The sequence below is a fragment of the Trachurus trachurus genome (genome assembly GCF_905171665.1).
Source record: "Trachurus trachurus genome assembly, chromosome: 7".
Taxonomy (NCBI): Eukaryota; Metazoa; Chordata; class Actinopteri; order Carangiformes; family Carangidae; genus Trachurus; species Trachurus trachurus.
Window position 1 is genome coordinate 19574279 of NC_139901.1, and position 22482 is coordinate 19596760.

Genomic DNA, 22482 nt, shown 5'->3' on the forward strand with positions numbered 1-22482 from the left:
ATACGTTCTTGTCTCTAATAGACCAGTCAACAAAGGTAAAATCTTATACTCTATAATCTATACTAATAACATAATACAGGATGGAAACTGTATGGATGCTATTCATTCCATGAAACCAATAAAAACATGGGGCTGGGGACCTGAACCGAACTTATTTACAACAGACGTGTGATCAGATTAGTTGCACTTCTTCAACCTTTTGTAACAATTAAGTGTAACTTGTTTATTTCATAAAAAGAGACATTTTATGATTTGGAGGAGGAAGCCAGTTAGACTCGGTTTGTTCCCTGAATACATCTTTGTTTCCAGTCGCTCCATCATTTACAAACTGTGCAGTGTTTAGTAACAACCTCAAATGGAATAAGCAAATCAAAACTAAATATATCCAAAAGGTTTAGAATGACACAATCTTAAACACACACACACACACACACACACACACACACACACACACACACACACACACACACACACACACACACACACACACACACACACACACATTGTCACATGATTTCCCAAAACGTGAACAATGTTTTTTAATGTTGTTCTGACAACAACAGTAATCTGAATAAATTAGCATGTGCTTTGGGGAATAATAATGGCAGTTTTTATTTATTTTATTTTCTAAATGCATTGACAAATCAGTTGATTATCAGCGGAAGTAGACACAGAGTGATGATAAAAGTGAATATGTAAATCACAGTTTTTGTAAAAACCCAGCCATGCTGATCTAAAAACCAGATTTTGCCACAATTCCTACTGGTTTTACAAGACGGAGAGTGGAGGAGCCTTCATCTGTGAGTTAGCACTTGATCATTGAGCTATCCTTACTAATGTAATAAAAACTCAGATTATGTAAAGAGCACCAAGATATAATTTGTCCTATAAATTGCAGGAAATATCATCATGCCAATACCAAAGCACATTAGGCCTATGTTAAATGAGCATAACCTGCATAGTCACATTGAGTTATTGTAAAAACATTGCATTGTTTCACTGTTTTGTTTATTGTGAGTTTAAATGTGGTCAACCTGGAGCTTCGATGGCCCACTGGGCTAACTGTTCTGATTGCGTTTGGTTAATTTGGTAATAGATCTTATCCAGTTTATTTATTTATTTATTTATTTTTATGATAAGAATGTGTTTCCCTGTATTTTGAAAGCATCCTCTGTTACCCCTCTTTGACGCCTTCCGCATCTGCACAGTTACTGAACACATAGCCTATAGTATATTTGTCTATTGATAATGTGGGGCTGTAGCTAATATTGAAATTCTAACCATAACTTTTATAATTTTTTAGCACTGGCCTGACCTCGGTGCCAGGCGAGGACATGCAGCAGCAGCAGCAGCAGCAGCAGCAGCAGCAGCAGCCGCCTCCCTCCCCTTTAAACGCAGGCGCACACACCCCTTTAAATACGTCACTCTCCTGGCTGGCTGCTGGCTGGCGAGTATCTGGCGGTGTGGTGTGTGTGTGTGAGAGAGCGAGTGTGTATATGTGTGTGTGTGTGTGCGGTCGGACTGTGGTTGTGTTTCAGGGCTGGTCGTGTTGATAACGACACACTTAGGACGCATTTCATCGCGGAGAGATGGGAATTCAGAAGAAATGGCTCTGAATCAAATCGCCCTGTCGCTGCTGGCCCTGTGCGGGCTGGTGGCCGTCGGTAATGGTAAGTTTTTTTTTCTCTTCTCTTTCCCATCCGAGCACCTCTCCCCGGCTTTTGTCTCGATGGTGTTTTCCTGGACTGGGCATCGCCTGTTGTCGCTCATCGTTCATGGCGCTGGCTGAGTATCGGGGATTTGGCTAACCGCGCTTAGCTTAGCGTCGACCTCAAAACCTCCCAAAGCTGTGGCTCTCTCTGTCTGAAACAAAAAGTCACGCTGCTCGTTAGTTTGTTCTTCATTGTGCCTTTTCTTATTTATTTATTTATTTATTATTATTATTCCTCCTCCGACGTGTTAATAATGGTCGCTATTGAACACGGAGCAAGTAGCTTCAACCACAACAACAACAACATGGTGGTGGTGGTAGTGGTGGTTGGGGCTGCTAACGTTTGCTAGCTTACTGGATAATAATATTTAACTGACTAAAGTTGATTATTGACGATAATTGCGCTTCTTCTGTTGTGTATATACGGCTGAAATATAAATGTTATTATCTCGCAGGGACACGTCAGGTGGCTGGAAATGATTCACAGTCCAGTGTTGACGTTAAAGTTATCTCTCCCTCTGTGTGTATCTGTGTGCTGGTTGTTATGCTAAGATATTTACCAAACAATCTGCTGCTGCTGGCTTGTGTGTGTCCGGTTATCACTGCACTGGCTGCTGGGATAGATACAACACCGTGTGATGATAGCCGGCTGCTTTAATATGTGCAATGCAGTTTTAAATATATATAGTAACGTATATTAGAGTTATGTTACTCTGGCATTTTTATGGAGCATTTAGTATTTTATGGAGTATTTTCTTATTTTGAACCACAATCAGTGAGCTTGATTTCTGTCCATGTCTTTGTCCTGTGTTGTTAAAGTGTCCTTTTGTTTTCTCCTACTGCAAAACAAATCTACCCATGGGTATTGATAAAGTGACCTGACCTGAATGTGGTCACTTAGAGTTTGGTCATAATAATATCTGAATGAAGGCCTAACCTACTTTGTGCATGAAATGTGTTTTTTTGAGAGTAAATACTGGCAGCTCCTCCATTGGTGTCCATTTGTAAGGAGTGAAAAGGCTCCTCAGTGGCCTCCAGCAGAAAGTGAATGCTGGCATAGGGTGACAACAGCCGTGCATTCAGCTATCCCAGACAGAAGTCAAAGTTGAAGTCTGGGTTCATTGTGATGGAAATGTGGCAAGTGGGGTCTTTTGAGGCGCCAGTTATGGGGCCGCTGCTTCGGTCTGAATCGTTTAGCTGGAGCAGCTGATACCCCCAGCTCCACACACCACACCACTCTCTCTCAAACAAACAGATGTTGTGTTAAAAGTCTTGTGTGTTTGCCTTTTACTCTCTATCTTTGACTTTGTGCCAAACGCCCAACTTCTTTAATAGATCTTCATTCCGGCCATTTGCACATCTCGTGTTGCGCAAACCCCAATTATTATTATTTTTTCTGTTCCTGTTCTCTTTAAATGTTGAGGCTGTTAAACCCTGAAGCAGCTTGTCACGTAGCCAATAAACTAAGAGATAAAAAAGACAACAGTTGTACTAAATGAATATCATGACTTCATTATCATTTGTTGAAGTGTGTGAGTGTGTGTGTTCCACATTAAACACTTGAGTCATCCTTCCAAGAATCGTGAAAATCTGCCTCCCCCGTGTAGTTTAGATAAGGGTGCAGTTAGTACATCAGGTCTGATCATATCATGTGAGGCATGCTGGGAAAACTATCGCACCTGAGTGGCAAGTTTGTTTGACTGGGTTACTCCAACATTAACAGTGGTGTGTGAGTGAGGGGAAAGTGGGGGGTGGGTGGGTGTGTGGCTGGAGCAGAGGGAGGTGTGTGGGGGTGGTGGTGATGATGGGTTTGTCCAGCTGGCGGGGTCTGTCATGTAAAGGGGCCCACAAGTTTGTCTGGAGCCATGGTTTCACACCATATAATGGATTACACCATGCACAGGCTGAAACCAGACAAACCTGAAAGTAGCTGTGCCAGAGCCTCGGGGCCTGTAGCGAGGTTTGTATATTGTGAGAATACGCTTTTACTCACACAGGTTTGATGAACCCATCACGTGTTGTTGACTTCATAAGGATTAGGAGTCGGTAGTGTTATGGGCATTACATGCCTGCGTGACGCAGTCTTCCTGAGTGCATTGAGCACAGTGGCAATGTGATATGGGCACTGTCAACCACACTGCCGCGAGGTAGGGCGCGTCCCTCTGTTTCTCTTTTCTTCCCGCCCTCTCCAATCTTTCTCTCATATAAAAGGCCTGGTGCTTTATCAGGATTTAATCTGTACTTTGTCATTTGTGGTCCCACTTATGCTTTCACTTACTCACTGCCGCCACAGGCAGCGGAAGAAAACTTAAAAACACCCAGTGGTATATTTTTTTTCCAAGGTTAAATGAGCCTTTTTCAACATGAGCTCCTGCCTACTCTTGAACTCTGCACCCAGGCTCACACATTATCAGCGGCCCTGTGCCAGCGTCCTGTCGTACCCTCATGTGCATCTGTATTTAAGTCAAATGCAGGGCAGTTGGAAACAGAAAAGTCCCTTCTTCTCAACTTGTCCACGGTACAGGTGCTGTTTAATGTCAAATTTGATGTGAAGGAGTTCAGGTGGAGAAAGTATGAGCGTGTCAGATGGGAACATGTGTGCACCTGCCCATTAGATCAGAGCCAAGGGAATGTGCGGAGAAAGGTTGAAACTTATTGGGTCCAAAGGTGTGTGCATTTAAAGAGAAGAGAGTTTGATCGGGAGTGGGGGTAGTATTTCCAGCTGTCTTCAGGGAGAAAGTCGGTTTGTTTTTTTGCTAATGGTGCAGCAGTTGGTGATGGTGGTGGTGGTGTAGACAGATTGATGTTAAAGCTGCTGGATCCATGCTGCAAAATCACAGTCACACGAACCTGCAGGCCCCCTGTTTAAAATATCACATTACTTCTTTGCCCCAGAACATCTTCTTTTGCAATTTGTGTTTACCAACAGTTTCTATAGCGTGGCGCTGAGCCAGAAAGGGTCAGGCTGGGTCCGGGGTGGTCTAGTTTTCCCTCCATAATGACCAGTGTTGTTAATGACCTCCGTTGGCCCAAAGGCACAGAGCCCTAATTGCTACAGCAGACAGCATAGCCTCTGACTGACCCAGCTCCGCCATTACTGATGTTGGACCACAAGGGATTATTACTATACCACCACACAGAGAGCACACTTCTCTCTGCCATCAAGTTGCACTCTGTCTTTGTTTAAAGGGTTATTGTAGGATATGTGTTGGTGGCACAACCACACGTGCTTGTTGTGGTACACCCTAAAATGTTCCTGGTGACAAGAGAGTTGTTATTGTCACAGTACACCCAGACAGACTCTGTAGCTATGCGAGTTCATGTCTATAGGGCTAAACCTGACACCCGTCCTGCAGCGCATGTCTCTTTGTAGAGGTGTTTGATTTGTTTTTGGCTGCTGCTGGAATGCAGATGAGACCTGCTCTGCCTCCAATTTTCTGCTGGAAGGTGTGCAGACTACTTGTCAAGTTTTCTCCCCTGACAAATGATTTGCTTTGATTTTTGAGGTTGGTGAGACTTTTCTTTTAGTTTGAGTGTATATTATCAAACTAGTTCTTGGAATACAATGAAAACTTGCACCATATCACCTTAAAATGAGCCCAAGTGTTGCTTCACAGGGCAGTAAAGCAACCTTCCTTGCAACAAACTCTAATGTGAAAAGTTGCTCTATTTTGAGTGGCGAATATAATTTTATTAAAATGGTATAATGTCCGTATTAGTATGGCAGAACCATCTGTGAAAGTCCCTGTGTGTTTCCAACACATAGTGTCAGGGTGGACTTCTTCATGGTGCTAAACTGAGGAAGCTGTTTTGGTGTCGGAGTTCATCTAGTTTAACCACTGTATGCGAAATAATTATAGTTAATCACTGTTTTCAGATTTTACTTTCTAATAATGACAACATGGCATCATTATCAACAATTTTTTTTTAAAAAGAAGAAAAAACCAGTCGGTTAGTCAAAATACGCTTCATTTTGTGTTATATTTTTTTTATTAATAAAGACAGTGTTTGGTGTTGTAGCTAGAGTAAAACCTAAACAACAGTTGTAGGGAGACGGACAGAGTAATTGTGAAGTCTCTGGTCAGCTAATACTCAGAAGAGTTTTTAAGCTCAGGTCACATGGCTAATGCATTGGCTTACTGTAGTGCAATGTACGAGGTCATTAAAGAGGCAGCATTGACCAGTTTGGGAATCTGAGCACCAGCATCAGCAGCAGCATGTCTGAGGTGAGCCTAGATGCTCACACTTGTGTGGCTTTTGAACTCATTAGGGTGGCAGACACACACACACACACGTAGTCAGACAGGATGGGATGCAGCCTGCAGGGTGGTGGTTGGTAGAGATAGTAGAAGCAGCCTCAGCCCCAGAGACCTTACTTTAGAATCAGATCAGTAATCTGACCCTCAGATGCAGACAAAGGTAATGACTTTCCTCCTTCCCCTAGCATTGATTAGGACACAGTTGTGGGGTGTGTGTGTGTGCACGCGCCCGTATGTGTGTGTTGCACTCGCGCTGTCTGGTGGCGTCTGCTTGTCTTGATCAGCTCTCAGTCTGGTATCTGTATGGATCTAATTTCAGCCAGTGCATTTTGGTAATGGCACTCTGCTCCCCCGTACACACACAGACACACACACACACACACGCACCGACCGTCTATGTCTGCGTCACTTTCGCCCCCAGAAAACCCACTGTGTTTGTGTAACCTCGCTGTCCCGCACTGACCACGCTCAGTGTGTTCTCCCCCCCCCCAGACTTTATCAACTTAACATACTTGAAAGTTCACCTCTTGTTTTGACAGGGTTTGCTCCGCACGAGTAAGTCCGGACAACACGTCAACGCTCGCACGCAGGAAAACATTATGATCAAGGTTAAATGCGATGTGAAGCTGTTTGGAATGGGACTATACTGTGGTTTTCAAGTCGTGTCCACGTTAAGACGACACTGGTTATGACAACAATGTTTTATTAATCCCTTCCTCACCATGTCTGCCATTTCCTGTCTCAACACGAACGGAATGGTAGGAACTTCACACACTTGCAGCTCAAAGGAGTAACTGTTTACTGTGCTCTCCCCTTTTTTCCTCTACTGATCCCTTTTTCCTGCCATTTACCCCCCTACCCCCCCTCGACCCACCCCCACAAGTCAAAGTCTAGACTGGGTTTTAATGACGGACGCAGCTGGTCACTTGGGTAGACCTCTATCGCAGCTGGGGGGCTCTGTGAGTCCCGCTCGTTACCCTTTCTGCCCCCTCCTGTCTGTATTGTCCTGCCCAATTTGGGACCAGCCCCCCATCCTGTCTGGCCCCCCGAGCAGCCCTCCCCCCCACCCCCAAACATCGGGGGTTGTTACCGCTCACCCTGGGCTGTCCCCTGCACGCCACCCATCCCCCCATCGCTGCCTGACGCAGAAGTGCGCTCCCCCACTCCAGTCTGCTCTTTGTTCGTGCAGGGCCAGTCCAATCCCTCCTCATGTCGTCTTAATCTCCACACAAAGGACCAGTGTAAAGACCACCAATTATGTGGATACAAGAGCAGAGTTCACTCAAACCACACACACCCAGCCACTACTCAGGACCGTGTATATTTAGGCTTGATATTGTTCCGAGCCCAGCTTCGTAACACTTCTGCTGTTAGATATGCAGGGCAAACAACATGGCATTTGGGTAAATGCTTGTGGGCCAGGACTTCTTAGTTGGACACTGTTTTAATTTAGTCATACCTCCAATTTATGAGACCATGGTTTCACATTATGGCGGTATAGATTTTTCACTCGCACTATCCCTTTTTAATATCTGTAGTTGTATTATAATGGGAAATGTTGCAACTTAATGAAAACCACAGTTTTGTGACAGTGTTTGGTTTATATGATGTTTGCTTCAATGTGATGTGTCATTTTTTTTTTTAACCAATCAGTGGTTTCTCTCTCTGTCATGGTAGAAAATTACATATTCTGTCATGGATTTGCTCCGTAGCGGTCCCACAGTGCCGTGGCTTGTTAGTGTGAAGGCAGCCTACATATGGTATAGTCACAAGGTAGCCTTTAAGGGAAGGGAAGGGAAGGCTGGCCGCAAAACAAACTCTTGGTTAGACCACAAACCATCCGTTGCAGACTGGAGAACGGAACGTGTGTGTGTGTTTTCAGCCATGTTTGGTTTCCTTCCTGAGCTTCTGTCTGTCTGTCTGTGGACCATCTGTCCTGCCACACACAGAGGCGCATCCAGGATGGATGCCTGTTCATTTTCATCTCTCTCTGTTCATATACCAGCTTGCTGTTGTTAATTTTATGGCTGTATAGTGGTGCAATATGGATGTTGTGAGGACTCTTTTATAGTCCTCAGTTTGATTCTTGAGAGAAACAAATGAAGGATAAAGTTTAGTTCACAACAGTTGTAATGGGAGCGTGCCACAGAGGAGCTCTGGCGTATAAACATATGTTGTTTTCTGAAATGTCACTCTTGCTTTGAGGATAGATTGATCAAGTAAGACTTGATTTACTTCAGTGAGGATTGGATAACAGCAGGCCTACAAAACGGAGGAGCTGGATGGAAGGAGGGTTTTCAAGTCGTCTGAATTTAATGGATATCGAGCGTTGTCCCGCTTTTTAACCTACAGCTGTTACTCATGTCATCTGTTCTATTTAGCTAAAATATTTGCTCCATTAATGCTGCACATTAGCGTGATGTGGCACAGAGCTTGTTTTTTTCCCCTTTTTTTATCACCCCCAGCTTGCTTCACCTCCGTGTAATCTGCAGGAAATTCCATCTGCATGCGAACTTCAGTGAATTTGGACACACTCCGGCAAGAGTTCCTGCCACTTTCCCGCTCGCCTCCTGGAGAGCTAGACACACACACACGCAAACACCAAACAGATGAGAAATATTACTGAAATCCTCCTTCAAATGTTCCACATTTCCAGTTACTTCTCAGCCGACAAGCATGAACACATCAGCACGCACGCTACATGCAAAAAAATCCTCCCACACAGATTGAACCTCCCACAGTTCACGTTCAATGGAAGCCACTCCTATGACACCGGTTTGTGGTTTTGTCCACTTGGACGATACATGCTGATGGCACAATCAGTGTATAAGTCATATGTAAAAAAAAAAAAAACTTTTTTTTTTAACTGAGCTGTGTTAAACAAGAGTCTAATCATCATGGTGACTCGCTGGGATCAAGAATGCATTAGAATCTGCTGACACCTTTTTGAGACTTGGTACAAACAGGGAAGATCAGTGAGCTCATCTGGTCAAAGAAACCCTCAGGATAAGACACAGGGGGATTAGTGGAAGCTCGCCACTCTTCAAATCTTTTCTTTCCTCTGGGCCAGACATTGTCAGTCGTCCAACTGATGCTGAGCCTCTTTTTTTTTTTGTAGGAGAACAAGGATTGAAATTCCTCTCTGCTTTTGTGTCTCCTCCTCTGTTGTTGACGGTGCGAGGGTCTTGTCTTCGCTAAGTCCACAGCTATTAGCCCTGAGTGGTCCGGCCCTTGTTTTGGACCAAGGATCGGCTCTTGGCCTGTCACGCCTCACTCAGTTGTCTGTTAGTTTGTCATTCACCACTGTCTGAGGTAAAGTTGGGGCTTAGCTGCTACCCTGCCCCCCCCCACTCCCCACCCCATGTGAAAATCAGTCCCACAGCCATCTAACCTCTCCTGCTCTCGCTTTCCACTCTGGAAGCAGAAAACCTTGGAAGAAGCCTTCTGTGCTGACCTTACTCCAAATAAGAAGCATGTGTGCTGTGACTGAAAATCACATTTCACTCCAAATCTAATCAGTTTGCACTTCCTTGTTCTCTGTGTTGCCTGGCAAACGCTGGTTTTGGTTTTAGATGTGGCAGATAAGTGCAGACTTTCTGGCACTGACCTCATTTGAGTGTGTAGGTGGACCAGTGTAGTGTTATTACAGCGGTAGCAGGACCGGAGCTCCATTCTGTCAGCTTTAATAGGTCCCTGCGCAAGAGTGTGCTGTGTTTAATAAAAACTCCTGTCTCATTAGCTTAAACAGTCGCAGCTCTCTGTGTCAGTGTGAGAAAGACAGAGGAGAGGCACGGAGCAGAGTGCTGCATTGGGGATTTGGCAGGAGCCGTCTCCTGTTGTTGGGTTTCACTTTTGTCTGTCCCACTGGGCAGGTCCATCTCCACCCTGTGTGTTTGGGTTCATCTGCAGTGAAGGATCTGATTTCAGGGCCGTCGAGGTTGTCTGGCTGCTGCTGCTGCTGAACTCAACGCTCAGTGTCCTTATGTCACAAAATGCCCAGAGCAGAATGGGATACTACACTCTTTACATCCTGTGTTGAACATGTGGGGTCAGCTTGCCCCCTCCTGGACATTATGGAGAAGTGAAATTGATCATCTTCACCCTGAGGCCTCTTGTTATTTGACTCAACTCTCGTTGTCTTTTCCCCCCACAGCTCTGCGTTGTAACTGCACAAACTGCGAAAAGACGGGCTACGAGTGCGAGACAGATGGCGCCTGCATGGCCTCCACGTACTATAACGAGGGGAAGGAGCAACACGTCCGCATCTGCATCAACAGGGACAACCTGGTCCCCCCTGGACAGCCTTTCTACTGTCTGAGCGCCGAGGGCCTGCTCAACACACATTGCTGCTATGTCGATTACTGCAACAGTATTGACCTGAAAGTCCCAGGTGAGGCTCCTTCGTAAATATCAAGCCCTCGTTCAGTTTGACACTGTCGGAACTGAATTTAGTAATCACTTTTTCCCTCTCTCTATCTTTTTGTATTTTCTGTCCTCAGTCCCAACAAAGGTGGGTCCCTGGCCGGGCTCGGGAAGCCCCTGGGGGCCGGTGGAGCTGGTAGCCGTCATCGCAGGGCCGGTGTTCCTGCTATGCGTGCTGCTGATGGTCGGCGTGTTCCTGTTCCAGTATCACCAGAGGGCTTACAGCCACAGGCAGAGGCTGGAGGTAGAGGACCCCTCCTGTGACCATCTGTACTTGGCCAAGGACAAAACCCTGCAAGACCTCATCTATGACATGTCCACCTCCGGATCAGGCTCTGGTCAGTACACGCTGAAAAAAACCCCGTAAAACGCATTTAGAAAGGCATCCTCTTTAATACCTCGTCGTCTTTTTCTTGTCAGCAAGAGCAGAAGCAAAACAATCTTCCATATGTCGTTCTATAAATATACAAATGAGTGATTACCCAGCTGCAACACTAGTGGAAATGATCCTGACCTAGAATATGCTGTACTTCCACCACCCCACATATACAAAAACATGTCTTCAGGGAACAATGGCTAATTTTAATTTATTTATCTTTTTCGTCTCGCCACTGCCCCCTGCAGGTCTGCCCCTGTTCGTGCAGCGGACGGTGGCCAGAACCATCGTGCTGCAGGAGATAATAGGGAAGGGTCGCTTTGGTGAAGTGTGGAGAGGGAAGTGGAGAGGAGGAGACGTGGCGGTGAAGATCTTCTCGTCCAGAGAGGAACGCTCCTGGTTCAGAGAGGCTGAGATCTACCAGACAATCATGCTGCGACATGAAAACATCCTGGGATTCATAGCAGCAGATAATAAAGGTATGAAGTCTGGGACTGTTTACATAAACATTCAAGGCATTTATCCAAAACATAGCATGAAAGCAGAATTGTTGAGTTGAGTCCCTAGACTCAAAAACAGTAGAGCAACCATATTCGTCCTGTGGAGTTTTTATTTTATTTTATTACTTTGAATTCATTATTAGTTTTTAGCAGCGTATTCATTGATTGAGAAACATTTGGTACCGTTCTGTTGACTATTTTGTTTCCTTTGCTCTCTGCCAGACAACGGCACATGGACTCAGCTCTGGCTTGTGTCAGACTATCACGAGCACGGCTCTCTTTTCGACTACCTGAACCGCTACTCTGTCACCATCGAGGGCATGATCAAACTCGCACTGTCAGCCGCCAGCGGCCTGGCACACCTGCACATGGAGATCCTCGGCACTCAGGGTGAGACGAACGTGCCTGTTGAAACGCAGCAGAAACGACGAATAAGCAAACAGACGCAGCACATACATGACGGCACAGATATTTACATTCAGCTAGCTAGCACGTGCCGTCTCTGCTGAGCCCTTGAGGCCAAATATATTAATGTGTAATGTGCTCTCCTGCAGGTAAGCCTGGCATCGCTCACCGTGACCTCAAGTCTAAAAATATCCTGGTTAAGAAGAACGGCATGTGTGCCATCGCTGACCTCGGCCTGGCAGTCCGCCACGAGTCCATCACAGACACAATCGATATAGCACCGAATCAGCGCGTGGGCACAAAGAGGTAAATGTTTCCATACTCATTCATCACAAGTACACAAATGTAGTTAGACGTCGGGGATCCTGCAGGTCTCGGACGGTTAAGTGGTTCGGGATTGTCGGCAAAGCCCAGTGGAAAAAAAAATGAAAACAGCAGCCAAAAGATTCTACGCACAAATATGTTGTGTTTTTGCTCTGTGCTACAGGCCTCCATGGTGTCTTAAAACTGTAAAGAGCTCATTAATGAGACAAATGACTGGACTGTTTGACATTTCTTAATCACAGTGAGCATGGTCACAGTGTAATCAGCCTGTGCAATTAAAGCAGGCCACTGTTTTTATTGTTGTGACTGATTGGTGTTTACTCTTGGACCCTGAAGAGTTCATTCTGAATCATTAGTAATTCGATATAAACTTAATTTGTAGTTTCAATTGTTCCAGCGCCATGGCCTGACTCAGTCAAAAGTACACAACAGATAGTCACAGGTTATAATCTCATGGCTGATTGCTGCAAGTTCTGAAGGCTGGAAACAACAAAAAGACATTTGCTTAAAAAATTAAATTGCCAGATGTTTTGGGAAATGGTGTTTTTGCACTAAAATGTATATTTATGTTTTTGCTGTCTTTATTTTTTTAAATAATTTTTATGGGGCTGAGTGCTATGCTATAAATGAGAGGAAATTTGGAAAGTGTATGTAATTTGATAACGGTTAAAAAAATATATATACACACTATATCCTTGTTAATTAAAATAAAATAAAACGTGTAGTATTCTGAAATAAGTTAATGGCAACTTTTTTCATTTCTTAAATACTTCAAAGTCAGTCAATACATAAGTCACTTTTGATATTGTGACCCTTAATGAGACATTTTCCATGTTTTTATACCTAAACATTTCAATTACTGATTCCTTCCCCTTGTGTCCACCCCAGGTATATGGCTCCAGAGGTTCTGGACGAAACCATCAACATGAAACACTTTGATTCCTTCAAGTGTGCTGACATTTACGCGCTGGGCCTGGTTTACTGGGAAATAGCGCGTCGCTGCAACGCAGGAGGTGAGGCGGCAAACGGCAGCCAAAAACAACGTTCCTCATGTGAATGAATTGAACTAATGAACAGGAAGTTGAAGCCATAGACTGAGCATGCTTCTCCTTTGTGCACTGCAGGTATCCACGAGGAGTACCAGCTGCCCTACTACGACCTCGTGCCCTCTGACCCCTCCATAGAGGAGATGAGAAAGGTGGTGTGTGACCAGAAACTGAGGCCCAATGTGCCCAACTGGTGGCAGAGCTACGAGGTATTTCACACCACTTAAACACTCAAAACCTACAGCTGCCGTTTACTAAAAATATATTTATTTGTCAAATGTATCTGCTTTTGTTATTTCATAATGTTGGACAGTTGTATAAAAGGTCCAGTGGCTTCTTTTGTTTTCTTATTAAAGCACATAAGTCACGTAATGTAATGATTACTATTTTCACAAACTTTACTTAGCTGCCCACGTAAACTCCAGATACATATTTCAACAGCAGTTGAATATAATATATATATGATATAATTTTAAGCGGACTTACTGATAACAATTAATCAGACACAATTATGATAAAATATTTCCATAATGATTAACAAACACATTCACGATGTGCATTTGAGTTTATATTTCAATGGGTATGAACTAAATCATAATCCACCAGCACATCAGAGGTCATCCACATTAGATAAACCGCTCCAAAAGTGTTGTGTGACTCCAAGTCATCTTGTCGCGTCTTTTGTCTCTTGCAGTCACTGCGAGTGATGGGGAAGATCATGAGGGAGTGCTGGTACGCCAACGGAGCCGCCCGACTGACAGCCCTGCGCATCAAGAAGACTCTGTCTCAGCTCAGCGTGGAGGAGGACGTCAAAATGTGAGCCCCAGGCGGCGACGAGACGCACTGGAGACGCACAACCAGACCACACTCCCATAGGAAAAAAAAATCAAAAAAACACTAAAGACAAGACTGCAAATGAAAACCCTGCCAGTTTTAAAGCCACACTCCAAGTTGTGACAAGGCCTACCTCACCTTTTTAGCCAAAACTACTGAGAATCACCCCCTTCCCCCCTCTGACTTTTCTCTCCCCCTCGCCTCCCCCCTGATCCTCGTGTCTCCTCCCTGTTCACTTTGAACCTCCTTCTCCATGGGCCACAACACTACAGCACTACCACTGTTAATATCATCACACTCAACCTTTTTGTTTTTGTTTTCATTTCCCATGGCAGGAATTCTTACTATTGTACAGTGACGGGAATTTTTTGTTTTTGTTTTTGTTTGATCCTTTTTACCTCTGAAATCGTCCCATGACGGACTAACCTTGTCCAGAAGAGTCAAGCATGTTGTGGGTTTTGAGTTTTAAGAATAATAACACTTAACTTCATATTCTGTCGGCCATGCAACACCACGTTCTGTCGCTGTGAGTGTGGGTGGGGGTTTAGGGTCGGGGGGGCGCAGAGGCTGAAGCACTGTTTCTAGTTGTGTGTGTGTATAAAAGGTGTCTGGACTACTAGCATGTTTCTAAGACACTCAGATGTCCTCTGGTCGAGGCTGTAGTTCATTAGACAAAATCAGTTAATGGGACTTTTGGTTAATTAAGCATGAACAGCCAGAATGTGCTTTTTTTTTTTTTTTAAATCCCTCACTTGAATTTATCCTACAAACAGAAACGAGTTGCACTCAACTGTAGCTTCCTCATCACGAGTGTGCATGTGAGTGAGATCTGCAGGTATCGCGTTGCGGATGTGGTCCAGTCCTGGTGTTAAGTTTGAAACGTGGCAGGGATATACTGTTTGGGATGGTTGTTTTTTTTTTCATTTTTATTTATTTGTTGATATTATTTTTATTTCATGTTGATGAACACTGTGAGATGAGATGTGACAAGCCAGAGCCTTGGTATGAAAATTTAAATCGTGTCGTAGTTTTGGTTCCAAGTCTGTCAAAGATGTGAGATGAAGGGGGGGTTGTTGGATTCATCTAAATGCAGCCATAACCCCGGTGGTGACAGGCAATGACATCGTGAACACTGAGCAAATAAGAGGCGTATGAAATGGCAATCAAAAAATACTCCTTTTTTTTATTATATATATATATATATTTTATGTAAAGACATCATGATGGGTGTTTTCCTTTTACTTTTCCTTTGACATTAGACACTACTGATGGGTACATATGATTTGTATATAAAACGTGCATTTTTTTCTCCCTCTTTTATGCCACAAGCACCAGTGTGACATTTGAACAGTGATTTTGTTTTTTGTTTTTTTTGCTTGTACGGTACTTTCAGGAGTCAGAATCTCTCTGCATGGTTTTTTAACTGTGCCAGGAAATAGACTGTGTCATCTGCTGGAATTTAGTTTTTCTTTTGCCCCTCTCATGGCAATTTGGTGGTACTACTGATCCCAGATATTTTTTGCTGCAACTTCTGTTTTTTTGTTTGTGTTTGTTTTTTTTTGTTTTTGATTTTTTTCAATGTATGAGTTGCTCGGTGAAGCAAATCTGTTTCTACATACGTCCTCCGGGGTGACATCTCTTTCTCGTTGACACTGGAATATTTAGGAGCATGATGGTAAACCTTGAATTCTGATTCTGCCAATGGCTTTATTTTTGTTTTCTTCAGAAATGCAGACAACCGCTGACAGTTCACACACAGGGAACATACAGTCAGATGTGAGAAGCAGTTCAGAGGTTTAATGTCGGAGACTGACATGCTGTGAAGTGAAACTGCACGTTTTCATTGTACTTTGTCGCCTGCAGCTGCGAGGGGTTTTCTGCAGACATGACTATGAAAGTATTACACTGACATCTGTCACCATCGGGCTCTGCACTGTTATGTTCACACGGACTTAAGTTAACGTTAGTTACGTCATCACTTGATCCAGAATCCATGTGTCATGTCTGTATCCATTATGCATGCTGTCTCAAACACTGGGTCCCCTGCACTGAGGTAGATGAACTTTAAAAAAAAAAAAAAAAAAAAAACTCGACCTCCCTCCTCGCTCCTGTTGTTTTCTCTTTTTTGTTTTCCTTTTTGTTCAGGTTGTTGGCTGTGTACCCCAGAAATGTAGCTGCTACTGTTAACATGGGTAGAAGTTCAGCAGGCAGAAGAGAAGTAGAGCCGGTTGGGGGGGAGGGGGTATGGGAGACTTGCTGTCAGTTGAACCAAAATTGTCCAAACACTCCTGTCCATGTTTGGTTTGTTGCCATGGGTATATGACCATCAGACATTCTGTTCATGAGTAATAACTTCAAGATTTCAAAAATCATGTTGTGCAAATCTTTTCAGAATTAGTTCAAAAGTGTATATAGATGATATACAATAAATTCCTTTTTCTTATCTGTGACTTCAACTGTCCTGCTCATTCCAGATGTTACACTGTGTTTTGGTTTTCAACAGCTGTTGCAATTTTAAAATGTACAGAGATTAAAAGAAAATGATTAAGGTTACATATTTTCCGCTCACCTTGACATGTTTTAATCTGCTCCTTTCTCTTGGATTACCAACAATGCAACCCGATTTTGGAGCCGTCTGAGATTCAGGTTTGTCATCTGAGTAGCAGTAACTGTAACCAAAGTACAACTTCCACTGAAGCCACAAACAGCTGGATACAACTTTTCTCACATATAGTAGCACTACACAAGGCCACTGGACACGCACCACATTCTACATACTCATGTAAAATGCCTCATTTTTAATGGGTGTCTTTATTATTTTGTCAATGTTTGCTCCGAGTCCTGAGTGTGGTAGATGGTTTCTAGTCTAAACATGGAAGCTTGAACGTTTTTCCATATAATTCGTAACTCGTGGTCCACTTATTAGATTTGGTCTAATCACCTTAAGTGGAACCTGTGTTGAGGTTTTGTTGAGTTTGCATTAGGGCTTCTTGGATTTTGACTTTAAAACAAGAAGAAAAATAAGCAGATATTTAAAATGCATTTTATTTTCCTTTACAAGAAACAAAAGCAGACAAAGAAATAAGATGAAGGGGAGAGGGAGTGGGAAAGCTGTATATAAAGAGATGCAACCTCTGGCGTCCTGAAAAAAATATGTACAATTCAAAATAATATCCATACAAAACATGCCACATACAATAAAAATGATCATTATATTTATTCATATTCCCTAAAAGTATCTCTGCTGTACAGATGCAACATCTTTTTAAAAAGTAGGTGAGGTTAAAAAAAACCTTCAATTTGAGCAAACTTTATTAAATTATAAGATATGCAGAGAACTTAAATTAAGATTCAGAGAAGTTAAAAATTATTCAGGCTAAAATCCAGTGAGCGTCATAATGTCTCGTCATGGTCTTCCCTTGAAATAGAAACATACCAAAAAATATATATATATCACTGCTTCGGATACTTGATCAATATCTACCACTTTAGAGAAGTTCTCCATTATACTATGAGAGTGCAATTCATTACCAGGTTAAGTATGGGATTAACTTTGAGTATTACATCATAACATACATTAGGCCAAGTAACCATTTCACAAGGTTTACCAACACATTCACTTCTATAGGGAAGATATAAAAAAGCAAAACACTAACAATATTCTAGAGAATTCAAGATTTTCCATTCAAGAGTATATTAATCCAATTGTAACCGATTAAGGGACAGGTTTTGGTAATCAACAAGCAGTAGCATAAATAAAAAGAAAAATAAACATGAACAATATTACATAAATACAAATGCTATGCACCATTGTACTGCTTTATGCAAGAAGTGATTTTCATGTCTTAATGACTCTCCACATGAACCCCAAACAGTTTAGTTAATCACTTCGGCTTCTCGTTGCAACTTGATTGGAGAAGACCAGACATTTTCTCATACCTATTTTAACAAACTTGTCTCTGAGAGCTTATAGCAAAAAACACTAATAGAAAAACAGGTAAATGCAAAACACTCTGGTTCATATACATAAAGATATTAGTTTGCCATTTTACATATATTTATATTTATATACAGCTTTATCTTTGTTAAAATGATATCCAGTGGTTGATTTTTTTTCTTTTTCAATTTTATTTCTCTACACTTTTGACTTTATTGATTACAAAGGGGCTGGATAAAGAGTTGCTGTCCCCTAATGCATATACTATATATACAGTTTGTACAACTTTGCATTTTTAAATCATGTGAGGTCTTAGGTTAGGGGGAGGAGGAAACAAAGTAGTATGGGAAGGTGGAGTTTCAGTAAAGCTCCCTTTAAAGACTTTTTTCATTCATCTTACATAGAAATGAAAACAAATGCCCTTTTTTCCAATAAGTCTTTCCCTGCCATCAGTCCAGCCTCGAGAGGACAGTACCAGCACTAGAAAAGCACACTACAGGGGAAGTAGAAACACTGCAGGCTGTACTCAGGCAGAGGAAGACTTACTACAGTAAAGTTTTAAACAACAGTCCACTAAATAATACAGAGAGGAAGAGGCATGATACAAAGTTTAAGGTTGAGTTGTGAAGAGATTTGTGTTGCTGGGGAGAAAAACAAACAAACAAAAAAAAGCATAAAATGGGACAGTAGTCATGCATCCACCGGCTGTTTCTCAACAAGTGGAGCTTCAATGTATGAAGTGACAAGCAAATGTGTACTTGGTTAATTTCGGACTCCGTGGTCTTCTTCAAAGACCGAGTGTCCCATGATCCTAAAGCCATTCATTCACTCACACCATTACTTTCTTGAAGCAACTTATAAAGGTGGATGTTATTGTGCTTTCACACAGCTAATAGCATGATTTTGAGATGCATAAATAATTAAAGTACAAAAAAAGAAAGAAAGAAAGAAAAAAGCTACATCAATATCCAGGATGATTTGGTGGCATACAGGACACCTGCTAAGCTTCTGATTGTGATTTTAATGCAATATCTTATCAAAACTGTCATATATTTCCTCTGTATAAATAATTCATGAATAATAATTATGTTGGCTCATTTTTGTAAATCATCATCAGCATAGAGTAGATAGAGCAAACCTGCTGCTTAAGATTCCCTGCTTGTCCGAGAAGGCTAAGCCCATAAAAACATTCCCCCCTTTCCCCCCGGTTCCACAGTAGCAGTTAACAGTTTTCATACAAAGCAGTCACTTCCCGCTAAATCAATGAGGTAGACTGAGTCCAAACTAACCCACCTTGGGACTCCACACAGTCAGAACATCTGGTGCCTCTGGGGACACAGATCAATAGCATCTCAATTTTATATTAACTTACATCTTCTTCTTTTTTTTTTCTTCTCTCCATCGATCATATGTAGTTCTTACACAGAGCCACATCGAGATTGTCTAGCTAGCCAATATCCGTGTTGTCTTCATTGATGACTTGATGGGAAAGTGCCTTTTCTGGGAGGTAAGGGGGAGGTGTGGTTAGGTGGGACAGGAAATAGGTCCGACTTAAAACATAGAAATGCATCATTAGTTCATTCTTAGTATTTTAAAATGGCTTTTTGTTGAAGCTCCAGGTGAGCTCTGCACTACGAGTATTGATATCAGAGGGTCAGAATCATTTGGTAGATGTTGAGGATTGTTTTCCAGCCACTGTAAGCTTATTGAGAACAGTCGAAGGGGGGGAAAAGGGTTTTGGCTGAGGAAAGGGTGATTCACTTGTCCAAACATGAAAGTCAGTCCCAACCATCGAGCTGCTGCTGACGGAGGTGCTCGGTTGCTTTTATTGATTAATGCTTTTCAAACCTTTGGCTACAGGTGTCACCGCTTTAGTCTTTCAATGGCGGAGGCCAGTCTTCCTCCATCCACGTCTTTCAGAACAGCTTATGCACTGGCTATGTAGGATTCAAAGGCTTTGGCGCAGGAGTGTTCTGGCACCAGTGAGAGGGAAGTTCGTCCGTTTTTCTTTCTGCGTCCTAGTTCATCCACTTGCGGCAATTCCAGGCTCCACAATGGCAAGGGATCTTGTGCTGATCGTCCTCGAAATCAAACTGGTAGTCGTAAGTCAGCTGCAATTCAGAAACAGATACAGTTAAAAAACTAAACGAACTAAACTACCAACCAGATTTTTCACTAATCAACTTGCAGTTGGTAACTCCATCACATTTCTATCACTATCACTGCCTATTTCTTCATGAAAGAGGCTCTAAGCCTCTTGTTTAATTATGTTAAACAAAAATATACAATTGTAGAAAAACACCCCTAGATTTCAGTCATGATTTCTGTTAAGGCAAACAACCTTAATACTTGTTACTGAATCTCTGGGATTATTTTTCACTTTGACCCAATGGCTGCTCTGTCTCGTCTGTCTGTGCCCTGACTGTGTCTCATCACACAGCGACCTCAAACTCACCGCAGAGAATTATTTTACTAAGTGTGAAATTGTACTATTCGTGCTGTTGAAGACAGTATTTTCCTCATATACCATTAGGTTTAGTGGGAAAAAATAGTAAGGTGATTGGACAATATGATGTTTTTCTGTTTATAGGTACAGTCATGTGACATTTTGTTCTCCCCCTGGAAATAAGAGACGGCTCAGTCTTTTGGGTGGTTTAATTGCAGGTGTGTTGAAGTCATGCTCACTTGGTAACAACTGTTAAGTTGTCTGCAGTGAATTGCCCTCATACTGCAACCACAGGTACTAAAAGCTCAGTGTCTGTCTGCACCTGCTTCCTAATGAAAATGTATGTACTATGTAGTCAGACTGATGGAGCCAGTCAAGTAAAATACACTAAAATTGAACCACAAGACGCTACATGTACATGTGAGGCACCAAAACAGTAGCCTAGAAATCTAGACGCACCCTAGCGGCAGCAAATATATTTGCTCCGTAGGTGGGTCTAGAAACGAGCCATAGGAACTGGGGGCGGGCTTAACGCGATGACGACATACATTTAAATTGGCTTGTCAGGCTAACGTCATCCTGCTCTTTGCTCTGATTAGTCGTAGCGCTACCCTATTGCGTGCAGAGGCAGTTTGAAAGACAGCCTTCATCCCGCCCCCTGAATTGAGCCGAGGTCTACCGGTCGTTGCCAGACTATACATTTTAATGATATAGTCTGGCTTGTCAGGCTACCAAAACAGTCTAATGAATACAGATCATACACTCACATATAACAATGTGTAATTTTACAAAAATAAACATGACAAATGTTGTAGTGACAGTAACAAGTGAGAACAGTGGAAGGTTTTCTAATGCACTGCACCTCTTCTCCCTTGGGGATCCTGCGGCTGGAAATGATGATGATCTTGTCTTCCTTGTCAAACGTTACAACCTCTGCAACACAGTTGGGGGCACAGGAATGGTTGACGTAGCTGGGAAGAAGAAAAGGAGACCAGTTTAAAAAAAAAACAACACCTTGGATTTAAAGGTTTAAACTGATTTGACAATGAGACAAAATGTAACAAATCATCACTTACCGAGCCGGGCCACCTGTCAGAGTGGCATCAATCACCTGCTCGTTGTTGATGCGGAACATGTAGATACCACGGTTCTAAGTTAGATAAAGGACACAAAAAGATTAATGCATACATAAATCAAATGTTTATCAAGTTTTTTTTTGTTTTTGTTTTTCAGTTTAAAAGTGTGGTGTCAAGTTTTAGAATAAATTTGGGCTAACCCTACCCCACCAAAATAAATGTTTGGCCAAGTTAAAAAGTGCCACTGATTTATCGATGTACCTGTTCCTCGTAGATCTTCTCACGGCGATTGGCGACCTCGTTGCGAATGACAGTGCCAATGTACTCAATGACCATGGTGTGCTTCTCCAGATCCTTGGCAGCGTACAGACCCAGGCCCTGAATGCGGGATCGTGCCAGATACACGTTGTTCTTCCACTCCGTCTTCAAGCGCCGATACTGCGAGGACTTGGAGTGGACAAACTGCTTGCTGTATGGTGTGTTGAGCTCTCCAGTAAAGGTGCTCTGGTAGGCTTTTGACATGCTGGTGCTATTTAGAGTGTGAGGCCTTGAGACAAAAAGAAAACAAAGTGTGAGCGGGTACCTCAAGGTTTTGCGAGGAACATTTAGAAGTGCAACAGTCTTTGGCAAGATCGTCAATAGTTTTGCATCAAATAACAAGTTAGTTCTTTAGTCCCCAACATGGTGCTGCATATGACCTAACTTTTTCCACACGGTAAAATAATGAAATGCATTTATAATGACATAATCAATTTGATTCTGCACAAAAGCATTAACAACAACAATCACATTGTATCCAACAAGACGCCATGTTTAAAATGTTACAGGTTGTGACCTTGATAATGTGTCCATCGGAATATGTTGGACGTTACTGTGAAGTGGCTCCTGGCTTAAGCACTGCTGTCTGTACCTCTTGCAGTGTGTGGGAACCTTGGGCTCAGAGCGAGCGCAGCCAGTGGGATTGATCATGAGAGGGAGCTCCATCAGAGGGTGACGACCATAGCGGAACTGATAGTTCTGGCAGTTCTCCACTCCAGGCAACTGCAACACGACCAAGTGACGAGTGTTAAAACATGCACTTTCATGTAGAGTAGACTTAGTATAGTGGCTAAAGGGCTCTTTTCACAGGGTTAAGCATTTCATATA

At 42.7% G+C, this 22482-nt stretch overlaps 2 protein-coding genes across 4 annotated transcripts in view; one reads left to right on the top strand and one right to left on the bottom strand.

Annotated features, from left to right (window-relative positions):
- Positions 1 to 1454: 1454 nt before the first annotated feature.
- Positions 1455 to 16327, top strand: acvr1ba (activin A receptor type 1Ba). Its single transcript, XM_083974756.1, has 9 exons — positions 1455 to 1670; positions 10124 to 10360; positions 10470 to 10730; positions 11017 to 11247; positions 11491 to 11658; positions 11823 to 11979; positions 12886 to 13010; positions 13122 to 13252; positions 13738 to 16327. Exons 1-9 carry the CDS (start codon positions 1607 to 1609, stop codon positions 13861 to 13863), a joined length of 1500 nt encoding a protein of 499 aa, XP_083830882.1. The 5' UTR covers positions 1455 to 1606; the 3' UTR covers positions 13864 to 16327.
- Positions 16328 to 16962: 635 nt separating this feature from the next.
- kmt2d (lysine (K)-specific methyltransferase 2D) overlaps positions 16963 to 22482 on the bottom strand; it is a 30935-nt gene continuing 25415 nt past the window's right edge. For 2 of the 3 annotated variants that reach the window (XM_083975097.1, XM_083975098.1), the window contains 5 exons: positions 22247 to 22377; positions 21598 to 21883; positions 21337 to 21410; positions 21123 to 21231; positions 16963 to 19925 (listed from right to left, as the gene is read on the bottom strand). In XM_083975097.1, coding sequence (XP_083831223.1) covers positions 19833 to 19925; positions 21123 to 21231; positions 21337 to 21410; positions 21598 to 21883; positions 22247 to 22377 — 693 coding nt within the window. In that variant the 3' untranslated portion in view covers positions 16963 to 19832. Of the gene's footprint in view, positions 19926 to 21122; positions 21232 to 21336; positions 21411 to 21597; positions 21884 to 22171; positions 22378 to 22482 lie in introns of all 3 variants that reach the window. The other variant, XM_083975096.1, reaches the window with a different exon arrangement.